This window comes from Notamacropus eugenii, chromosome 5, assembly GCF_028372415.1.
Source record: "Notamacropus eugenii isolate mMacEug1 chromosome 5, mMacEug1.pri_v2, whole genome shotgun sequence".
Classification (NCBI taxonomy): domain Eukaryota; kingdom Metazoa; phylum Chordata; class Mammalia; order Diprotodontia; family Macropodidae; genus Notamacropus; species Notamacropus eugenii.
Window position 1 is genome coordinate 166,109,427 of NC_092876.1, and position 21,208 is coordinate 166,130,634.

At 40.1% G+C, this 21,208-nt stretch overlaps 1 protein-coding gene across 3 annotated transcripts in view; it reads right to left on the reverse strand.

Moving 5' to 3' along the window:
• The window catches only part of FAT3 (FAT atypical cadherin 3), a 765,373-nt gene that overhangs the window by 53,021 nt on the left and 691,144 nt on the right, over positions 1–21,208 (reverse strand). For all 3 annotated transcript variants that reach the window (XM_072611401.1, XM_072611402.1, XM_072611400.1), the window contains 5 exons: positions 18,485–18,699; positions 17,520–17,657; positions 13,734–13,877; positions 10,828–11,025; positions 8,493–9,291 (listed from right to left, as the gene is read on the reverse strand). In XM_072611401.1, coding sequence (XP_072467502.1) covers positions 8,493–9,291; positions 10,828–11,025; positions 13,734–13,877; positions 17,520–17,657; positions 18,485–18,699 — 1,494 coding nt within the window. The remainder of the gene's footprint in view (positions 1–8,492; positions 9,292–10,827; positions 11,026–13,733; positions 13,878–17,519; positions 17,658–18,484; positions 18,700–21,208) is intronic.

Sequence of the window (21,208 nt, forward strand, 5' to 3'; positions counted from 1 at the left end):
CACAGCTCCACCAACAATGAATTAGTGTTCCAACTCTCCCACATCCTCTCCAGCATTTATCATTTTCTTGTTCTGTCATGTTTGCCAATCTTATAGGTGTGATGTGGTACCTCAGAGTTGTTTTGATTTGCATCTCTCTAATCAATAGTGATTTAGAGCATTTTTTCATATGATCATAGATATCTTTAATTTCTTCTTCCAAAAATTGCCTGTTCATATCCTTTGACCATTTATCAATTGGGGAATGACTTGTATGATTATACATTTGAGTCAGTTCTCTATATATTCTAGAAATGAGGCCTTTATCCCCGAGCTTAGCTGTAAAAATTCTTTCCCAATTTACTACATCCCTCCGGATTTTGGGTTTGGTTGTGCAAAAACTTCTCAGTTTAATGTAATCAAAGTTATCCATTTTGCATTTCATAATGCTTTCTAGCTCTCCTTTAGTAAAAAATTCTTCCCTTCTCCATAGATCTGATAAATACACTATTCCTTGCTTCTCCAGTTTATTCATGGTATCAATCTTTATACCTAAATCATGTACCCATTTGGACTTTATTCTTGTGTATGGTGTCAGGTATGGGTCTATGCCTAATTTCTGCCACACTGTTATTCAGTTTTCCCAGCAATTTTTCTTAAACAGTGAGTTCTTATCCCAGAAGCTGGGGTCCTTGGGTTTATCAAACAGAAGGTTGCTATATTCCTTGCCTACTGAGTCTTGAGTGCCAAGTCTATTCCACTTGTCTACCTCTCTGTTTCTTAGCCAATACTAAGTGGTTTTGATAATTGCTGCTTTATAGTACAGTTTGAGGTCTGGTAGCGCTAGGCCACCTTCCCAAGCATTTCTTTTCATTAGTCCCTTTGATATTCTGGACCTTTTGTTTTTCCAAATGAATTTTGATATTATTTTATCCAGCTCTAGAAAATAATTGTCTGATAGTTTAATTGGTATGGCACTAAATAAGTACATTAATTTAGGTAGAATTGTCATTTTTATTATATTAGCACGGCCTACCCATGAGCAACTAATGTTTTTCCACTTACTTAAATCTGACTTTATTTGTGCAAAAAGTGTTTTGTAATTGTGTTCATATAATCCCTGGGTTTGTTTTGGCAGGTAAACTCCTAAGTATTTTATACTGTCTACCCTAGCTTTAAATGGGATTTCTCTTTCTATCTCTTGCTGTTGGACTTTGTTGCTAATATATAGGAACGCAGAAGATTTGTGTGGGTTTATTTTGTAACCTGCAACTTTGCCAAAGTTGTTTATTATTTCAAGTAATTTTTTACTTGAATCTCTGGGATTCTCTAAGTAGATCATCATATCATCTGCAAAGAGTGATAACTTAGTTTCTTCTTTGTCTATTCTTATTCCTTCAATATCTTTATCTTGTCTAATTGCTACAGCTAACATTTCTAGTACCATATTGAATAATAGTGGTGATAATGGACATCCTTGTTTCACCCCTGATCTTACTGGGAATGCATCTAGCTTATCCCCATTGCATATAATGCTTGCTGTAGGTTTTAGATAGATACTGCTTATTATTTTATGGAAAGTTCCCTTTATTCCTACGTTCTCCAGTGTTTTTAGTAGGAATGGGTGTTGTATTTTGTCAAAAGCTTTTTCTGCATCTATTGAGATAATCATGTGGTTTTTGTTGGCTTTGTTGTTGATGTGATCGATAATGCTAATAGTTTTCCTAATATTGAACCAGCCCTGTAATCCTGGTATGAATCCTACCTGATCATAATGTATTAATCTCATGATAAGATGCTGTATTCGTTTTGCTAAAATCTTATTTAAAATTTTTGCATCTATATTCATTAGGGAAATTGGTCTATAATTTTCTTTCTCTGTTTTGTCTCTTCCTGGTTTGGGTATCAAAACCATATTTGTATCATAGAAAGAATTTGGGAGGACTCCTTCTTCTCCAATTTTCAAAAATAGTCTATGTAGTATTGGAATTAACTGTTCTTTAAATGTTTGATAGAATTCACTTGTGAATCCATCTGGCCCTGGAGATTTTTTCCTAGGGAGTTCATTGATGGCTTGTTCAATTTCTTTTTCTGAGATGGGGTTGTTTAAGTATTCAACTTCCTCTTCTGTTAATCTGGGCAATTTATATTTTTTAAAATATTCATCCATCTCGTTTAGATTATCGAATTTGTGGGCATAAAGTTGGGCAAAGCAGTTTCTAATTATTGTTTTAATTTCCTCCTCATTGGAGGTGAGTTCACCCCTTTCATTTTTAATATTAGTAATTTGATTTTCTTCTTTCTTTTTTTAAATCAGATTGACCAAAGGTTTATCAATTTTATTAGTTTTTTCATAAAACCAACTATTGGTTTTATTTATTAATTCAATAGTTTTCTTAATTTCAATTTTATTAATCTCTCCTTTGGTTTTCAGTATTTCTAATTTGGTATTTACTTGGGGATTTTCAGTTTGTTCTTTTTCTAGCTTTTTCAACTGCAAGCCCAAGTCATTGATCTCCTCTCTCTCTATTTTATATATGTAAGCATTCAAAGATATAAAACTTCCCCTAATAACTGATTTTGCAGTATCCCATAAGATTTGGTATGTTGTCTCACTATTGTCATTCTCTTGAATGAAATTGTTGATTGTTTCTATGATTTCTTCTTTAACCCAACCCTTCTTTACAATTAGATTATTTAGTTTCCAATTGATTTTTGGTTTATCTTTCCATGGCCTTTTATTACATGTAATTTTTAATGCATTATGATCTAAGAAGGATGCATTGATTATCTCTACCTTTCTGCACTGGATTGTGAGATTTTTATGTCCTAGTACATGGTCAATTTTTGTAAATGTTCCATGTACCGCTGAGAAAAAGGTGTATTCCTTTCTATTCCCATTTAATTTTCTCCAAAGATCTATCATATCTACCTTATCCAGAGTTTTATTTACCTCCTTAACCTCTTTCTTGTTTATTTTGAGGTTAGATTGATTGAGTTCCGAGAGGGGGAGGTTGAGGTCCCCCACTAGTATAGTTTTGCTGTCAATTTCTTCCTTCAACTCCCCCAACCTCTCCTCTAAGAATTTGGATGCTATACCACTTGGAGCATACATGTTTAGTAATGATATTGCTTCATTGTCTATGGTGCCTTTTAGCAGGATATAGTTTCCATCCTTATCCCTTTTGATTAGATCTATTTCTGCTTTTGCTTTGTCTGAGATTAGGATTGCTACTCCTGCCTTTCTTACATGAGCTAAGGCACAATATATTCTGTTCCATCCTTTGACCTTTATCCTATGTGTATCCCCCCATTTCAAATGTGTTTCTTGTAAGCAGCATATTGTTGGATTATGGCTTTTAATCCATTCTGCTATCCATCTCCGTTTTATAGGAGAGTTCATTCCATTCACATTCACAGCTATGATTACAATCTGTGTATTTCCCTCCATCCTCTTTCCCACCATTTGTGCTTTTAGCTCTCCCTTGTCTCCCTTCCCCTCCTCAATAGTATTCACTTTTCTCCCCCTCCTCCTGCAGCCTTCCCCTCCTTTTTTTAGCCCCCCTCCCTTTTACTCCCCTTTACTCTTATTGCTTCTTCCCTCCCTTTTTGCCTCCCTCCCCTTTCTTCCCCCTTCCCCTCCTACTACCTTATATAGCTAGTTAGGATTATCTACTTAATATTACTGTTCCCTCCTTTAAACAAATCAGATGAGAGTACCTCTCAAACAATGCTCATCTCCCTCCCCTCCTTCCCTCTACTATAGTTTTGTACTTCTTCCTGTGATGTAATTTGCCATTTTCTGCTTCCTCCTTTTCACACCTCCTATTACAATCCCTTCTCATACTTAAATCATATTTTTGACATGACATCATTTACTTTATACCCGTTCCCTCTACATATATCCCTTTTATCATAATAGCTGCACAGTTCTCAAGATTAACAGGTATCATCTTCCCTTATAGGGAGGTAAACAGTTTGCCCTAATTGAGTAGCAAGTTTTTGTTTTTGTTTTTTCCCCCCCTGTTTACCTTTTTATGATTCTCTTGAGACCTGCATTTGAAGATCAAATTGTCTATTGAGTTCTGGTGTTTTGGTCAGGAAGCTCTGGAATTCCCTTATTTTGTTGAATGACTTTCTCCTCGCCTGAAATGTTATGCTGAACTTTGCTGGGTAGTTGATCCTTGGTTGAAGTACCAACTCCTTTGCCTTACGGAATATTGGGTTCCAATTCTTTCGATCTTTTAATGTAGAAGCTGCAAGGTCCTGTGTGATCCTGACTGTATGTCCTTGATATTTGAATTGTTTCTTTCTGGCTGCTTGTAGTATTTTCTCCTTCACTTGATAGCTCTGGAATTTGGCAACGATATTTCTTGGGGTTTTGAGTTTGGGATCCCTTTCGGGAGGGGAACGGTGGATTCTTTCGATGACTATTTTGCCCTCTGAGTCTAGTACTTATGGGCAGTTTTCCTTGATGATTTCCTGGAAGATATTGTCCAGACTCTTTTCTTCATCATGGGTTTCCGGCAGGCCAATAATTCTTAAATTTTCTCTCCTGGATCTATTTTCCAGGTCAGTTGTTTTTCCAATTAAATATTTTACATTTTCTTCTATCTTTTCATTCTTTAGATTTTGTTTGACTGATTCTTGTTGCCTCATTGAGTCATTAGTTTCTACTTGCCCAATTCTAATCTTCATCGTATTGTTTTCTTCAGTTGACTTTTGCATCTCCTTTTCCATCTGACCAATTTTTCCCTTTAAGGAGCTATTTTCTCCATTTAATTTTTGTACTTCTTTTTCCATTCGACCAATTTTCCCAGTTAGGTTTTGGGTTTCCTTTTCCATTTGATCAATTTTCCCAATTAGGTTTTGGGTTTCCTTTTCCGTTTGATTAACTCTTCCTTTTAGGGAATTATTTTCTCCAGTTAATTTTTGAACTTCCTTTTCCATTTGTTCAATTTTCCTTTTCAAAGTGATGTTCTCATCAGTGAATTCTTTTTTTATAATTTTAAAATCATTGGCCAGTTTTTCTTCTATTCTCTTCTTCAGCTGTTCCAGGTAATCTAGTTGTGCTTGCGAGAAATTCATAGACCCTTCTGAAGTTTCAGATGGAAGTACAGTCTCAGCTCTGACCTCTTTGGTGTTTGTGTTTTGGTCCTTATCCCCATAGAAAGATTCTATGGTTTTTTCACTTTTCGTCTGCTTTTTCCGATTCATGATGTTGGCTGAGTGTTGTAGCTTCTGGTTCTTTCAGTCAGAAGGTACAGAACTTTGTGTTGAGCTGATGTGTGAAGAAGCTAAAAGCAGGTTTTTGTTTTTTGTTTCCCAGATCAACCCTGGGGTTAGCTTGTTAAGTGTGTGGGAGGGGTGGTCTGGTCACAGGAGATCTCCTCAGCTGACCTGAGGCAAAGGCAAGGTCAGGGGATGGTGATCCCAGTTTCCCTATTGTCTTCCCTTTTCCCTTGGAGGGCTGAGGCACGCCTAGATGCTAATGCGTGTTCCCACCCCTCCTGGGGCTCGTCTCCCGGCGCTGAGGCTTGCCTGGGTCTCAGTGCAAATTTTCTCTGCCCTGGGTCCTCTGTCCTTCCGGATTGCCTCCGCCACAGTAGGAAGAATCCCCCTTTGCTATTTTCCTAGCCTCTGGTGTTATGAGACTATTTGCCCCCTTCTGCTGTTCCCGCTGATCCAGGATTTTTCTGGGGAAATATTTTATGGTTCTTTCACGGTCATCAGCGGGGAGGAGAGAGCATTTACTGATCACTCCGCCATCCTGGCTCCCGGAAGTTCAAGTAGGTGACTTACCGAAGTTTAGTCTTCAGGCTGAAGGTTTCAAGGGCTGCTGCGTTGATATCTGGCGCTCAGCGGCTCTCACAGCTCAGTTTGGCTTGTCTCCTGCTCCGCTGGTTTCGCCCGCCACTCTCGGGCTTCTCAGGTCCCTTCCGCCCTGCTGTGCTGACCGCGCTGCGCTGTGCGCTGGGGCTCACCCCCGCGGAACAGATCCTTCCCGCGGACCTTCCAGTCTAACCTGGGCTCCGAATCCGTCAAAGTCTGTCACCCACTGGATTCCGCACCTCCAAAGTTTGGTCAGATTCTCCTTTCAGAGGTATCCAGAGGAATTTGTCCAGGAGCTTAGGTGAGTCGTTGCTTTCACTCCGCCATCTTGGCTCCGCCCTCAACAGGCCCTTTTAGAATGAGTTGGGTGATGCTTTCCTAGTTTCCCTCCTCTCTTTCTTCCCTGGTCAGATTAGGTTTCATGTGTAATTTCCCTTCTGCCTGATTTTATGTCAGGCTTCCTTGTGAATCAGTGTATATGAGGTGCCTAGTGCCTATCAGCCAGCGGCAGCAACGGAGGCAATCACACAGCCTCCCTTGCACCTGCTGAACTGCTGTTCACATGCAAAATTTAATGGTGGCTGGAATTTAACGAGGCCAACTGGCACTAAAATTCAGGTCTTCTTTCATTCAGTCGCAGCAATTCAGCATTTTTGTTCAAAATGATAATGATCATCAGACTGAAAAGTCTGTATGAGAAAAATCCGAGCTTTGTGTGGGCAAGGAACAGCCTGGAGGAAGCAAACTCTGTGCAAGCAGGACCATGGGACTTGGAGTGGAGAGGGCCACCATTTGTAATGTTAATTACTCCACCCAGTGGCCCATAGGGTCACCTCTAGATTCTGTAGCTGGTTAACTGAGTTATTAAGAGTCCAAAGAGATTAGGTTCGCTCTGTTACTTATAAAGAACTAATGTTCAGGCTGTCCCCCATGCCTAGGATGCTTTTTAAGAACCTCTATTTCCCCCTATGCCCAGAAATCACTTTATACGTTGTATTTATTTATCTGTGTATCTGTTGGGGCTGTTTTTTAATTTTTCTCTTTTTATTGTTGACTGCATATTTGTTACTTTTATCACTGTTAATCAACTGTAAATACCTTAAAGGCCATGAACTTAGCCAGAATCATCATTTCATCATTTTATTTATTAGCTGGATAAGGCATTGAACCTCTCTAGGCCTTTGCTGTTCAACATCTACAGTCAATTAATACCTTGCCTCTCTGAAGGAAGGTTTATGTTATCTCTTTAGATCCATTGTATTTCTAAGATCTATGATTCTGTGACAAACAATAATTATACAAATGCCTAAAAGAAAGAGACACTGATGGTCTCTGGATTGCCAAGACTGCAATCCTCTCAGAAACTCAGGATTTGTAAGGTCTTGTGTCCCACCCTTGGGGTACCTACAATTTGACTCCTGGAAAGCAGTAAAGGTGTACTACTCAAAAGGACAGAGAGTCAGGGCAAGCATCCCCAATACAGTTTCCCATCTTGTTTCACACATATAACCATCAGCCAGAGCAAAGTTCTGATTTACAAGGTTTTTCAGTGCCTGTACATAATGACTTACTCACCTAGAAACAAGGTAACATGCTGTTCTCGACAGCTCCTCGGGACTCTGAGAACATGTCATTTCAGTTCTCTCTGTAGGTGAGACTCTGAGGCATGTGCCAAGGTCACACTGTGGGGAGCCATGGCTGGCACATTTGCTCCTGCAGTGTAGAGCCTCACCTTGTACTAAGCCATCCCACCTCCTGCCCTCTGCTCTACATACCTTCATTAAGCTCCTCACAGTACTTTGTTGCATAAATCATCTTGCTTACTAAGGTAATCTAGGTAAGACACGAACAGCTGGCCTGCATAAATTGTGTGTGGCAGTGACATCTGCCAGAGACAAAAGCACTTTCGCATATGATGCAGGCTTTTAGATAGTCTGGCTTGCAGATAATTAACATGTCCAACAGGTCTGGTCATCATTGAATCTGACTGATGAAAACACATACACACACACACACACACACACACACAGTATTTGTGAAGCACTCACAGGGTGGTTGGCACTGTTCTGGGTGTCTGAACCCAGAATGGAAATGGAGGCAGGAGAACTGTCAGCATATTCCTTTTACTCCTACAAATATTCTATTACTGGATGTTATAATCATGACATCCAAAATTGTCATGTTATGATAACATCTACAAACTGGGCAAAAGGAAATTTTCTTCAAGTTAAGAGGTTGAGGATCTCTGCCACTCTCCAACGAATCAAAGGGCTCCTTTAATAAATTGCTCCATCATGGAATTGGTCTCTTTGTCTATCACTTGAGCAAAGGTTCCCACTGCTTAGAAAACCCCAGGTGTACAGCTCTAAGACTGAGGCAATGACATTATCTGTGCACATCAGACAACAGAGAGGGGTGTCAACCGGCATTACTTCTCACTGACCACTGTGAGTATGGTGCCTCTACAGATGTGACCTTTGCCCCTGAAAGGTCAAGATGCATTGACTTATTACAGCAATAAACAAAGAACAATCCCAGCCTTGCAGCCCCAAGTGATGAATCCATCCATCTGTTCCCCAAGACATCTGGACCCTGCAAGTTGCCCTTTCTAACCATTCTCCCCAAAAGACAGGAGGGATTGCTGAGAAAATTTGCCCTCAAGGGATAAAAACTAAACTCACCATTACACGTACAGCGCACGTTCCTATAGAAACGAGGACACACAAAGCTAATGCGAGCCGTGCTGTAGGTCATTAGAGAGTGGGAGTCTATGGACAAGCTTTGCTCACAGTGCTGTTCCTGGCAATCCAGTCCAGAGCAATTCTTCTCCAGGATGGCTGAGATGCGAATCACATTCTCCAAATGTCTCCTTGCATTGGACAGCTTCTGGATGAGGTAGGCAGGTTTGTAGAAGCCGCCACTGTGCATCTGCACGGCAAACAGCATGTCCAGTTGGTTGGTGCCAGCCACGGGCTGGATGCTGATGATGTGGAGGCTGTCCTGTTTCTGGGAAAGGACAGCATTCCGGAGGGTCCTTCGGAACCCATGCATGTGCAGACCAACAAAGTCCTCAGGGGACACGTTCTCAAATCGGATGGTGACTGTGTTCTGCAGCATCTCCTGTACCAGCTGCTCCACGTGGACGATGACGTCGATGGGCACCTGGAAGCGGCCATCACTCACGGAAACATTCAGAATGTACTTACCGCTGTCCAGGCCTCCCAGGGCAATGATCTTTCCATCGTGGGTATTCACCTTGAACAAGCTTCTCTGCTCAGACTTCAGTGAATATGTGAGTACGTCATATACATCCTGGTCAGTGGCATGGATCTTTCCAATGACACCCCCAGGGAAGTCATCCTCCATTGTGACAATAAATATCTCTAAGGGGATGGCAGTGGGCTTGTGGATGCTTTCCTCAATCACCCGGACACGAACATAAGAGTGGGAAACTTGCTGGGGTTTGCCTGAGTCCTTTGCCTAAAATATTTGAAGAAGAAACACAGGAATTAAGAGAAAAAAAATCCCACACTTTCAACTACAGTTCTTATTTTCTCTTTTATAAGCCATTCTCTCTCAAAGTGCTGAAGATATGCATTTAAAGTAAGGGGAGTCATTTATCACTTTCAACCCCCAAATGCACCACTGATTATTAACAGTAAGGCCAGACAACAGAACAGAACTGGGGGTAGAGAGAAACATGAGCCAGAAGTCACTGTGATGGCACTGTTTCCAATTTGGGTAGAAGGCAGAAGTGAGGTTGCAGTTGTTACAGCCAAGAAAGTCTTGGTGCTCCAGGAAAGTCTTCACTTTGAGTCAGTTTACCTAACTTTGCTTAAATGCCCACTGGTGCTTAAATGCACCAGAACACTATGATATGTACTTGGTGAAATTAAAAAAAATTCAAGTAGAATAAAGTTCTCTTCCCTCAGGGAACTTATAGTCTAGAAGAGGGATCATGGTACATATAAAAACAATTGTAATATGAAGTAATGCATCTTCTTCACGTGCGTATGTGTGAAAGAGAAGACAAATTTTTGTTAATTCAAAAAATTAAAGCAACAAAAGAAGCATATTTCTCCGATGCTGATTGGGGGCAAATGAACCACTTTTGAACACAAACAACCCCAGTTTAACTGGTAAAATCTGCCTCCAAGATAGAGTCTGCTTGTTTTGAAAGGAGGCCTGTTTTACCTCCTCAGGTAATTGAGTACCCTAGTATCCAATGCCTAAGGTAGCATGGCATCATCCTTCAGGTAAGGGCACCTCCTGAGGGGCCCCTCTCATCAGCTACACAGTGGCATCACTGGAGACCAGGTAATCCTATTCTCTGAGCTCTGACAAGGGAGATCTCAGTCCAGATCTTGTTAGGTCCTTTCCCCTTTCATGTTTTCTGCTCCCCCTATATCCACTATCCCACAGAAACTGATACTCCAGAGGAGGGCAAGTGAGCATGAGCCATTCCCTGAACTCTTTTGCTAGTTTATTTATTCTTGGTGCCATCTTTTTTTTTTTTTGGCAAAACGTGGGAAAATGGAATAAGATTAAGTGGCCTGGGTCAAGAAGATGAGGTTTCTCTTCCATCCTATAAAAACTTAAAGAGACATCTAGCCTAAACCAAATATAAGATGCTGATTCATTATTTCCCCGCTTAGGGTGATTCAGCAGACGATGCCATCGCAAAGGAGGGAGTCTTGTACAAATGAACAACATTTGGGGGGTAAACTGGACCCTCAGGGCAATTTTAAATAAACTTAAACAGACTGATCACCTGCTTAAGCACACCATAAGTAAATACTAGGCCTAAACAATGACACCTTCATTTCTTTCTATTCAATTTCACATGAAGAGCCTGCTTTTATTGGTGTGAAATTGAATTTGAGATTTAAGAGGGGAGTGTATTCCTACATGGCCACTAAATTATGTTTACTTACTCAACAAAGAGAAACTAAGCAACAGGCAAAATAACAAACAGAAACGAAAGACATCTGGTCCCCAGAAAGGGTGAGACAATACCTGGATATAAAGCACGTATTCGGGAGAGTCCGTGTGCCTAAAGATGACTGCTGATCTTAAGATCCCATGAGGGTCCAACACAAACTCGCCTTCCTCATTCCCTGCCAAGATGGAAAAGGTAAAGGGGGGCCCATTGTGAAAGGAATCTCGGTCTGTCACCATCAGCTGCAAAATGCTTGTCCCCACTGGTTTGTTTTCCTGCATAAAATAGTATGGGGGAAAAAAACCATTAAATTATATTCCTCTCTCTCTTAAAAAAAAAAAAAAAGGCAATTCATTGTTCACCAGAAATCCAATGTTTTGAAAAGGAAGTCATTCCCCATTATATTTTATTATCTTCAGCCAAATTCTGGTGCTTATTAACAATTTTTATTTTACTCCCTCTTCCCTAACCAATAAAGTTCATTTTTAGGGTATACATTTTTCACTTGCTTGTTTTTTTTAGGTACTAGCTATGGTCTTGAGTTGTAGTCACTTCTCCAATTTACTGAAACATCCATGGCTACTTGAGAGAACTCTGAAAAATGAGCGACGGAGTAGTGCTCACAGGTTGGTTCATCTATAGGACAACCTTGGAGACCCTCCCAGGCAAAGAAAACATCAGTTTGTTGAGAGGCGGCTTTTTCTCAAACTGTTGTTACAACAATTACACAGAGAAAAAGATCTGGGACGCAACATTACAATATGAGACTGTGCAGGGTGGGGAGGGCATTCTAGAAAAATTAACAAATCGATAGTAAATACATGGAAGCAAGCTCCAAAAAGAGTATGACTTTAGGGTTTCAACACCCACAAAAGGCTCAAACTGAACACACTTAGTGGTCAATAGGCTCATTTATTATTATTATTAATATTATGTTATGTAAATATATGTATAATTATAACATGTATTACTCATCGGAGATGTATGGGAAAGGGTGTCCTGTAGCTTTAACGTCAGTAGAAAAATTTTTATTCATTTAAGCAATCAGTAACTCAAGTAATATTTTATTGACTCTCTGTGTCTCTCCTCCCAAATGGTCTTTCTACATACGCCTTGGGTCAGAGGTTATCCTCACTTGGATTAAATTCCTCTGTGGCTCAGGAGTTGAGTTACTAGCTACTCTCCATTTAGATTTCAGTGCTGTCATAGGTCGGAACCAGAGTCAGTTTTGCCAGTGCAGGCCTTTCGATGACAAAGATTTAGGATTAAGTGAGTCTGGGTCAGAGAGATTGATAGAATGATACATGTAGTTTTGGCAGGGAGGAAAATGCAGGGCAGGAGCATAGGCTCTCAGTCCTGAATTAGATTGAGTCTTATCAAAACCATGTGTGGGAGGAAGTCGGAGTAGATTGAGAAGAGGGAGGGAATTATTCTGAAGGAGAAAGATAGCAGGACCTTCAAGACCTGTCATTTTTCTCCTCCTCTCAAGTGTCCTTTCAGTCAGCAAGAACCAGATGTGAGATCCCTCTGGAATCAGTTACCGTCCCTTCCGGGTTCAGTGAAGATTTATTGCTTCACACTGCAATATACTCAGCCCTGCACCAAGCGTAAGATTTATTTATTTATTTGTTCAATCTATACAGCCACTTCCCTCCAGAGACGAAAGACATAATAGTTGCCTCAGGGGCTCACCATCCATGAACAGAGAGAGAGATATACTGCAGAGGCCAGACACTTCAAGACCTGGAGGAAGGTCACAACTTGGAAGGGGTGAGGGGCCTCTGGTCTTTCATTCTTCCTTTCCTGTTTGGCATTTGAAAACAGCCTGCCAGGCTGATTGATATATGTCATAAAATGAAAATTAAATACCAGGAGTCTACCTGGTTTTGAGGCAAGGACAGAGGACAAAAGCTGGGGTGGGGGGGAAGGGAGAGGAGGGAGAAAGAGCCTGACAGAGGGGCCACCTCCTAAAGAAACTGTGGCAGGTGTAGAAATTCAGTAAATATCTATGTTGAGAAGATGTGTGTGTGTGCGCATGGGGAGGCGGGGGTGGGGGGGGGGTGGGGGGGGGTGGGGGTCACATTATACAGCTGTTGGAAATAAGACAAGAAGGGGAAGAAAATTAAGTCTAGCCAGGATTTAGGAGAGGCAACCAAAAGAATGCCACCAGGTGAAGGTTTCAGATTTCATGAAAAGAGAGGGTGAAAATGATGCCAACACCTGCTTGTTCTGTAACTACTCCCACCTGATGCCTGGGCCATGTGGCCTGAAAATTGAGGGTTCCAACATTGGTTTATCTAAGAGGTGCTGTGCAGCCTCAGACTATTTTCTATCTGCAGAAGTCTGGGGAGACATGGGGAGTAGAGGGCTGATTCTGGAGGTTCAAGTCTATACTGGGGTGAACCTGAGAGATGTCTGGGACTGAAATAATATCAACACCCCACTTCAGGCCTGTCCTTGATCCTTCATACAGATGGAGATCTAATCAATAGCTGGCCTTGTGTATATTCCTGGTGTGTGGTATTGCAATAGCTTTTGGAAGCATTAGGATATGGGGCACATGACCTTTCCCTCTGATGTATGAGTCTAGGAAAAACAGGACTAAGTCATCACATCTTGCAGCTGGATTTTAAAGGGCAGGTGGGTTATAAAGCATGAAATAAGTTTTTGGCACTGGTTCAGCTCTCTAGAGGAACACTGTTTTGTCCAACGGTCAGATCTCTAAGCTCCCCCCCCCCCCCACCTTCTGCTTCATGAAATATTCATCACCCAAATGGCTTTCCTTCTCCTTAACAATCCTGGAGTTTGCGTTCACTCCCTTTACACTCTGGACAATAATCAAGATGGAAGACAGGGATTCTTTTCTACAAGTCAAGTGAAAAGGGTAAGCTGATGTTTAGCAAAAAAACATTGAAGAAGACACAACAAGCAACATGATGAGAGGCCTCATCTTGGAAAGTTGCATTCACAGAGGCGAGTTTACCTGGATTACAGCGGTATAGTTAGCTGGTGTGAAAACAGGACCATTGTCATTTACATCGGAAATGTCTATGTTGACTGTCACAGTGGATGACATGGCGGGAATGCCACTGTCCGTAGCCTGAATGAGTAATGAGTATCCAGACACCTATTAAAGGGAGAATACACGGAATGAACAGCTGAGAAATCCACAACTCCCATTCTGATGGCTACACCCCAAGCAAATTCAGGCAAAGCAGTGCAGCTAAGAGTAGTTCATTACGTACCTGGGGGGCTACAAACTAAAAGAATGTATATGCATATACATGAACATACACATATATAACATATATGTATATACATAAAACATGTGTGTATAAATCTCTCAAATACATACATACAATTTTTTTAGGGGGGAAGGGGTCTGGTAAAGAGAACTTCCAGGGAGGAAACTCCCTTTAACAATGCAGATCAGTACTTTGGCTTTGCAATTTAGAGTCTGAGACAGTTGTGGGAGGCACTGGGCGGTTAAATGACATGCCCAAGTTCAGTAGGGCTAGGACTTAAACCGATATCTTTCAGGCTTTAAGGCTGGTCCACTCTGCTATATATGCTAATTTTAATCAATCAATTAAACATAGAAATTGATACACTTCTAAAAATGTATCCACGAAAGTTCTACATGGCGGTAGTGCCCAGATTCCATGGGACATTAATTTATTCCTCTCATCACAGAGGTCCATAGACTTGTTCAAGGTCACACAGGCCAAGATTTGAACTCAGGTCCTCTAATTCTAAATCACTGGCATGAAAACAGGCTACCTGCTCTGTCCGGCTCATAGCACAACTATGAAACAGCCCACTGCCTTCACTTGGTTATTTTGGGGCTTCATACAACATTTGCATTGTGGTCTAATACCTGCTACATGGCCTCATGGGAATTCTTTGAAAGCCTACTTTGAGGGACAGAGTTTTGTGATGTTACATTCCTTGTGAGACCTAATGGATACATTTATTGCTCAGGTTCCATTATTTTACAAATATTACCAAGTGAGATAATATTTGTAAAGTGTTTAGTATGGCACTTTGCACACAGTAGGTGCTTAATAAATGCTTATTCACATTCCCCAGTCCTACCTCTCCCTCCCTCTTCAGTACTTTATAATGGTTATATGAAGGACAAGTCCCCCTCTCTCCAGCAGACCTTAAATACAAGATTCTCTCTTATGGCTTCTTCTATTCTAATTATTATTATGCCTAAAAGTTTGGCCTCATTATGTATCCCCAGCACTTAGCACAAGTTCCTGGCACATGGTGGATGCTTAATAAATACGTATTGACTGATTGATACATTCATAATCCACATATAATCTCAGCCAGTTACTTCTGTGGTACAGTAACACTATTTCATTTAAAAAAAAATAGGATGTTTCAATTGGGTCTTTGAAGAAGCAGGGAAAGTATACATTTCCTATCTAAAATTCTGTATTCTAATAAAATATGCATACATAACTAAGTAGCATTACAGTTACATATGTGTTTACACATATGTATTTGTACACACACATTTATGCAGACCTGCGCTCCACTAAAGACAATCCAATATATAAAACTCTGAATTTTCAGAAAAAAGAAAAATTAGAGCGACAATTTCACTTCATGAAACAAGTTATCATTAATAAGTGTTCGTTGAAATGAATTAAACAGTGAGTTCCCCTAGTACATTGAAAATGACATTTAATTTATGAATATTTGATCTATTCAAATATTTTAAAGAATACTACTGCATAACATAAAGTATATTTTAACATTCCATCTAAAGATGAGATCCTATTAAGTCAGTAGGGGTTAAACCATTAGCAAAGTCAAGGAATTAACCTTGACTTCAATTCAAAAAAGCCAGTTACTTGTTTTTAGCCAACTGGCAGTGCCTGGACTCTTAGATGTTATTTCAAAAATCAATAAATTCATTCATATTGATATTTTCTTCAACAAAGCAGATCGTAACCTTTCAGCCCATCTTTGTGAGTTACTGTGGCTAAAAAAAACAAAAGTCACCATGTGGTCAAGGGTATAGTGAAGAGCCTCTCTAAGTTTGGCTAGGCTGATCCTCCAAGGAAAGACATACAGCCTATTTCAGGACCCAGTATTTGCTGCCCTTCCAGCGTGGAATGACCTGAGATGGCTTTCCCCTCCTTTTCCTGCTGTTGCCCCCAGAGTCTCCAGGATTACAGGGTCACCTCCAGGCTCTGATGAAAAGGAAAGCTCTCTCCTAAGTCCTCACCAGAACATCCCACTAGTTCTTTCATAGGGTAATCTGTGTTCAGGGCATCAAACGATACCCTATCATTTAGCTCTTCCACTCATATATAAACAGTAGGAAAATTAGTGTGCTGTGGACACTGGCAGTAATTCATCTTGAGTTCTACATAACAAACACTACATTCAGTCAAGTAAAAATTAAATGAGATAGTGCTATCAATATGCCTTGAAAGATGGTACAAAATGCAAGGTATTATCATAACTTATGACACTTACATGAATTAATAATAATAATAGCTAGCATTTATATTTGGTTTTAAGGTTTGCAAGTGCTTTACAAATATCTCATTTTATCCTCAAAACAACTCTGGGAAGGAAGTAGGGGCTATTATTATAATCACCATTTCAGGTGTTTGATGGTATATATTAGTACATGTGATCGAGTTAATTTACTTGGGAATTAGAGGGACAGGTTGAGCCTTCCTCCACATTAACCCACACAGGGCTTGCAATTAAGTACCTGTGCACCTTGCAGCAGTCTTTCCAGGTTGAGTCTCTAGTAAGTACTATTAAGGTTAGCAGATCTCCTTTATCAAAACAAATTTTACCCACGTTCTGTGGATATAGTACACAAGGAATCCCTTCTGGGTTTTTTGTACTTTGGCATCTGGGAAAGGGGTGGAGGCTTTTTCTACCTTTACTTTCTCTTTAGGGAACAGAATTCTTAGTTGAGAAAGGGCTTCTTTTAAACTTAAGTAAACTTAATTTTACTTAAGTCAAATAAAAGTAAGAAAGACTTGAGGATGTGGACTTTTTTGATTCATGTTTCTTGACCTGGAAGTCCTTCCAAGTCATCACTGATCACAGCCTCTGGTAGGGAGAAGCTAGCTATAGAAACTAGAACCATAGTTTCCTGGTGCTGGGTCAGAGGGCCCACATCCATGACATTAATAAAGGTGACAGTGGGCTAGTATCTGACAGACTGGCATCATTTTTATCACAGAAATTGGCTGTTTTTTATTAATGTTTCAGGTTATCTCCTCTTTCATCTTTCTAAACAATTTTCATTTTGGTTACTTTGACCACCACGAAAAAAGCATTCAAGACATCCTTGGTCACTCTTCCTTATCATCTCTTGAGGCAATGAATTCCAGTGTTACACAAAATTTGGCAGAAAATTCTTCCTAGGGTCTAATCCAAATCCAAGCCATTATAACTCTAGACCTATTCCTATTTCTCCACCTTTGCCCTACTCAGGGAATCACTGTCCATATTATTATATTGTAAATACGATTTTGTATTATATTGTAAATATTGTAAATATATATGTAATATTATATTGTAGATATTATATAATATATATTACATATCTCCATATACATTATATATAATATATATTATATAATTAGATGTCCTTCCACAGCCCTGTCTCTTTGAGACTATATAAATCTCATGTCCTATCGCCATTCCTTAAAAAAAATCATTTTATTATTCACCTTGAGAGACCTTTAAGGAAGCCAGAGGGGGAATGTGGTCTAATTAATCTTACCCGTTCTCGATCCAATTTCTTTTTCACTTTAACAAGTCCCAAGACAGGATCCACAGCAAACTCATTGTCCCGGTCCCCACTGACAATGGAGAAGCCAATCTGTCCATTGGATGGGCTATCTACATCTTCTGCTATTAACTTCAAGAGAAAACAAGAGGGTTAGAAAAAAAAGTCCAGGCTTAGCCCAACCCTATAATTCTACAGAAGCATAGAGATTAAGCAAACCCAAACTATAAGACTTGCAGAGGTTCTGCCAGTTCTCCCATTAGGCTTTCCCATCTTCATCCATGACAGTGACAGAGATGGTGTCAATGACAGAACATCATGGTTATGGTCCTAAACTACATTTTTATGTAGGGTCATACATGTCCATAACCTGATTTTTTTTCTGGATACATCAGGCCCTGAGTCAAAAGTAGGAATCCAAAAACTAAGTGATTGCTTCCCAATGGCAGGGATTATTTCCTTCTTGTCCATGTGTCCCCAGGAGCTAGCATTGTGTCACGGTACACAGTAAGTACATACTTGATAAATACTTTCTTCAGCTTTATTATTGTCTTTGAATTCCCTCAAACATTTGCTTTTGTCATCTGACATCATGTAAATACAGATCTGAAGGGTGATAAAAGGGCTCCCACATCCCTAAATGTGTCCCTTAGCTGTGTTGCTAATGCTTAAAATTCTACCATTAAGTAGTTATACATTTGGGTTAAGACACCAATCTCTATTAAAATGTGAGTTATCCTTTAGGTCATTATCAGTCATTAAGATCTTGGTGTGAAGTAGTTTATCAACTCCTTTCCAGCGGAAAATAAGGGTTGAAAGGTACTGGGAGAGTATTGGGTCTCTAGAAAGGACCCCAGGGAGAAGAATGTCACTCAAAAGACACCATGGGAGGGCACTAGAGACAAACTTTTACTTTACCATCCCTGGACACCAGGACCAAACCGAGCACATGTACCCACCACAATGACTGAGTCCCCGATGGAAGCATCTTCACTGATGACTGCACTGTAGACCTCTTGGTTAAATTTGGGTGCATTGTCGTTCACATCCGTGAGGTTGATGTTCACTGTGGTCACAGCACTGAGGGCTGGGGTACCCCCATCTTTGGCTTCTACCACGAGATAAAAATCTTTGCACATTTCATAATCCAGAGCCTCAATGACAGAAACCCCTCCTTCGAAGAAAAATGGGGAGTTTTAGATTTCATTTTTTAAGAAAAAAAATGAGTACAGTTATCATTGTAAATATTATTGTTATCCTTAACAAACAAAATGGTGGATATTCCTTGCAAAAGTATCCTGAAAGCCTGTCAATCCCTGCACAGCTGCCCATCAACCAGAAAGCTGAATCACTTAAAAAATTTCCACTGAAGAATCAGACATTTCAATAGATTTTTAAAACTGAAACTAAGTTCTCTCCTTTTAGAGCATATTAAAACTAGCACTCTCCACCCTCATGCAATCAGGGTTACAGAGTCAGGGATAGGTGGCCTTCTTGATTTGAATCTCAATCTTGCTAGTTTGTGTTTAGCTGTGTGACCTTGGGCAAATCACTTCACCCCTGTGGACCTCTGTTTTCTCATTTGCAGAATGAGGGGTTGGGCTGGACAATATCTAAGATTCTTTCCTATGCTTGGTCACCATGGTTCCTGAAGCTCAATTATAAAGCAGTATAGAAACTGGCCCTGTTATAAAATGAAGGCCATAACTCTTCTTTGTAAATAAAGATGCTACCGTTTTTTAGCTTTTTAATTAAGTTTCCTTGATGATTACCACACTTCGTGCTTTATTAAGTCTCCTGCCCTGTCAAATAACAAAATTTAAGCAATATTTAACCATTTCCCCATGGCATTTAAATACAATGGTCATTAGCTATACAGGCTGAAATTAATGAATACCTAAATGTGTGTGACCCCTCCTCCTTAGATTTTAATTTTAAATAATGGGCTTTAACTGAAAGAGGTGATTGCAATGCAGAATCATTGCTGGCAGTAGATCTTAGGTATCTCCTTTGCTATCCTATCCTGACTAACACACTTATTCCTCTAGCGATGGAGTGTGTGTGTGTGTGTGTGTGTGTGTGTGTGTATGTATGTATGTGTGTGTGTGTCTGTCTGTCTGTCTCTCTGTCTGTGTGTGTCTGTGTCTGTGTGTCTGGTGAGTCCGCAGGGAAGGTGGTAGGGGTCTGTACCCAGCCTTCACCTCATTACATTCTAGTAGGACAGTTGGTTTCTAAATAAAAAGGGTTCATCCCCATGGTAGATGTTATTTACTGGCCAGATCCTTGCCCTACCTTAGAGAAAAACATTACAAGTTTTGAAATAGGCTCTTAGTGCTTTTTATAAGGTCACTAGCCTCCTGCTCTAGGTTAGCTACCTAAAGCTTCAGTGATACGATATATATGGAAAACCCTTTGCAAACCTTAAAATGCTACATAAGTGTTTATTATTGCTGATGTTTTTATTAGCTATTATTATCTTGGTTCACCATGACAATAAAAAAATGGCTCCTGAACAGTTTTCAATGAAATGAAGATGCAAAGGTGAGGAAAATGATGTAATGTAGTCTGCCTCTACTGTTTATTTTTGGCATGGTTGTCATGGCAATATGTTTTTAGGCAAACTGAGTATTTTCTACAGGTTGATGGACATATTCTCCAAATCTAATAATCTTCAGAAAACAGGAATAGTTACAGGAAGAAATATTAAGAGCTGAAAAGATTCTTGAAGGTCGTTTGGACCAAACCCCTGTCCTATGCCATAATTCCCTCTATAACATCTTGGACAAGTGGTCACCTAGCCTCTGCTTAAGTACTTCTAGTGATAAGGAGCCCGTTACTCTCTAAGGCAGTCACTCCCACAGCTGAATAGTGCTGCATGTGAAGAAATTCTCCCTTTGATTAAGTCAACATCTCTCTCTGAAATTTCCATTCCTTAGTCTTAGTTTCACTTTCTAGAGGCAAAAAGAATGAATCTAATCCCTGTTCCATATGAAGGTTCTTTGAATATTTGTAGAGAGCTATCATGATATCTCCTTAGTCTTTTCTTCACCAGGCTAAACACTACCAACTCCCTCAACTATTACAAGGCTTCTCACCATCCTGGTGATCCTTCTCTGGAAGTGCTCAGATGTGTCAATGGTTCCTTTCCAAAAGCAACAGTTGGAATGGAATCCAATGGTCCAGAATCATCTGACCAGCACCGAATAGAGTGGGATTTTCACCTCCAGAAATCTGGGCATTTCTGCATTATTTTAAGGACCTATAATTTCATCTGAACGACATTCCTTCCATGGATACAGAACATAGCCCCTCTACAACTAAGGGGCTGATCTTTGAGTTTCTGTGGCCTCCAAGTTCATCCTCCTCCCAGCCAACCAGGTGGTGACTCGTTTTTGATCTGACCTATTATTTCATTGGTAGAAAGGACTGCTGGTGAGGAACTTCCTCTCTTAGCTAGACTTATCCTTGAATGATAGACAATATTGCTGTGTCATACTCAAGGTCTTTTCAGTTGTAAAGAAAAACCCCCATGGATTCAAAAGAGTACTACCAGAGCTTATACTCTATGTCCATTGCCTTCAACAACCAGTGTCTTCTGCTTCTGGAAATTTTCATTTTATCAATGTTGCTGGAGGCCACATTCATTTTTTTGGTGGCTGAATCATATTATTAACTTATGTTGA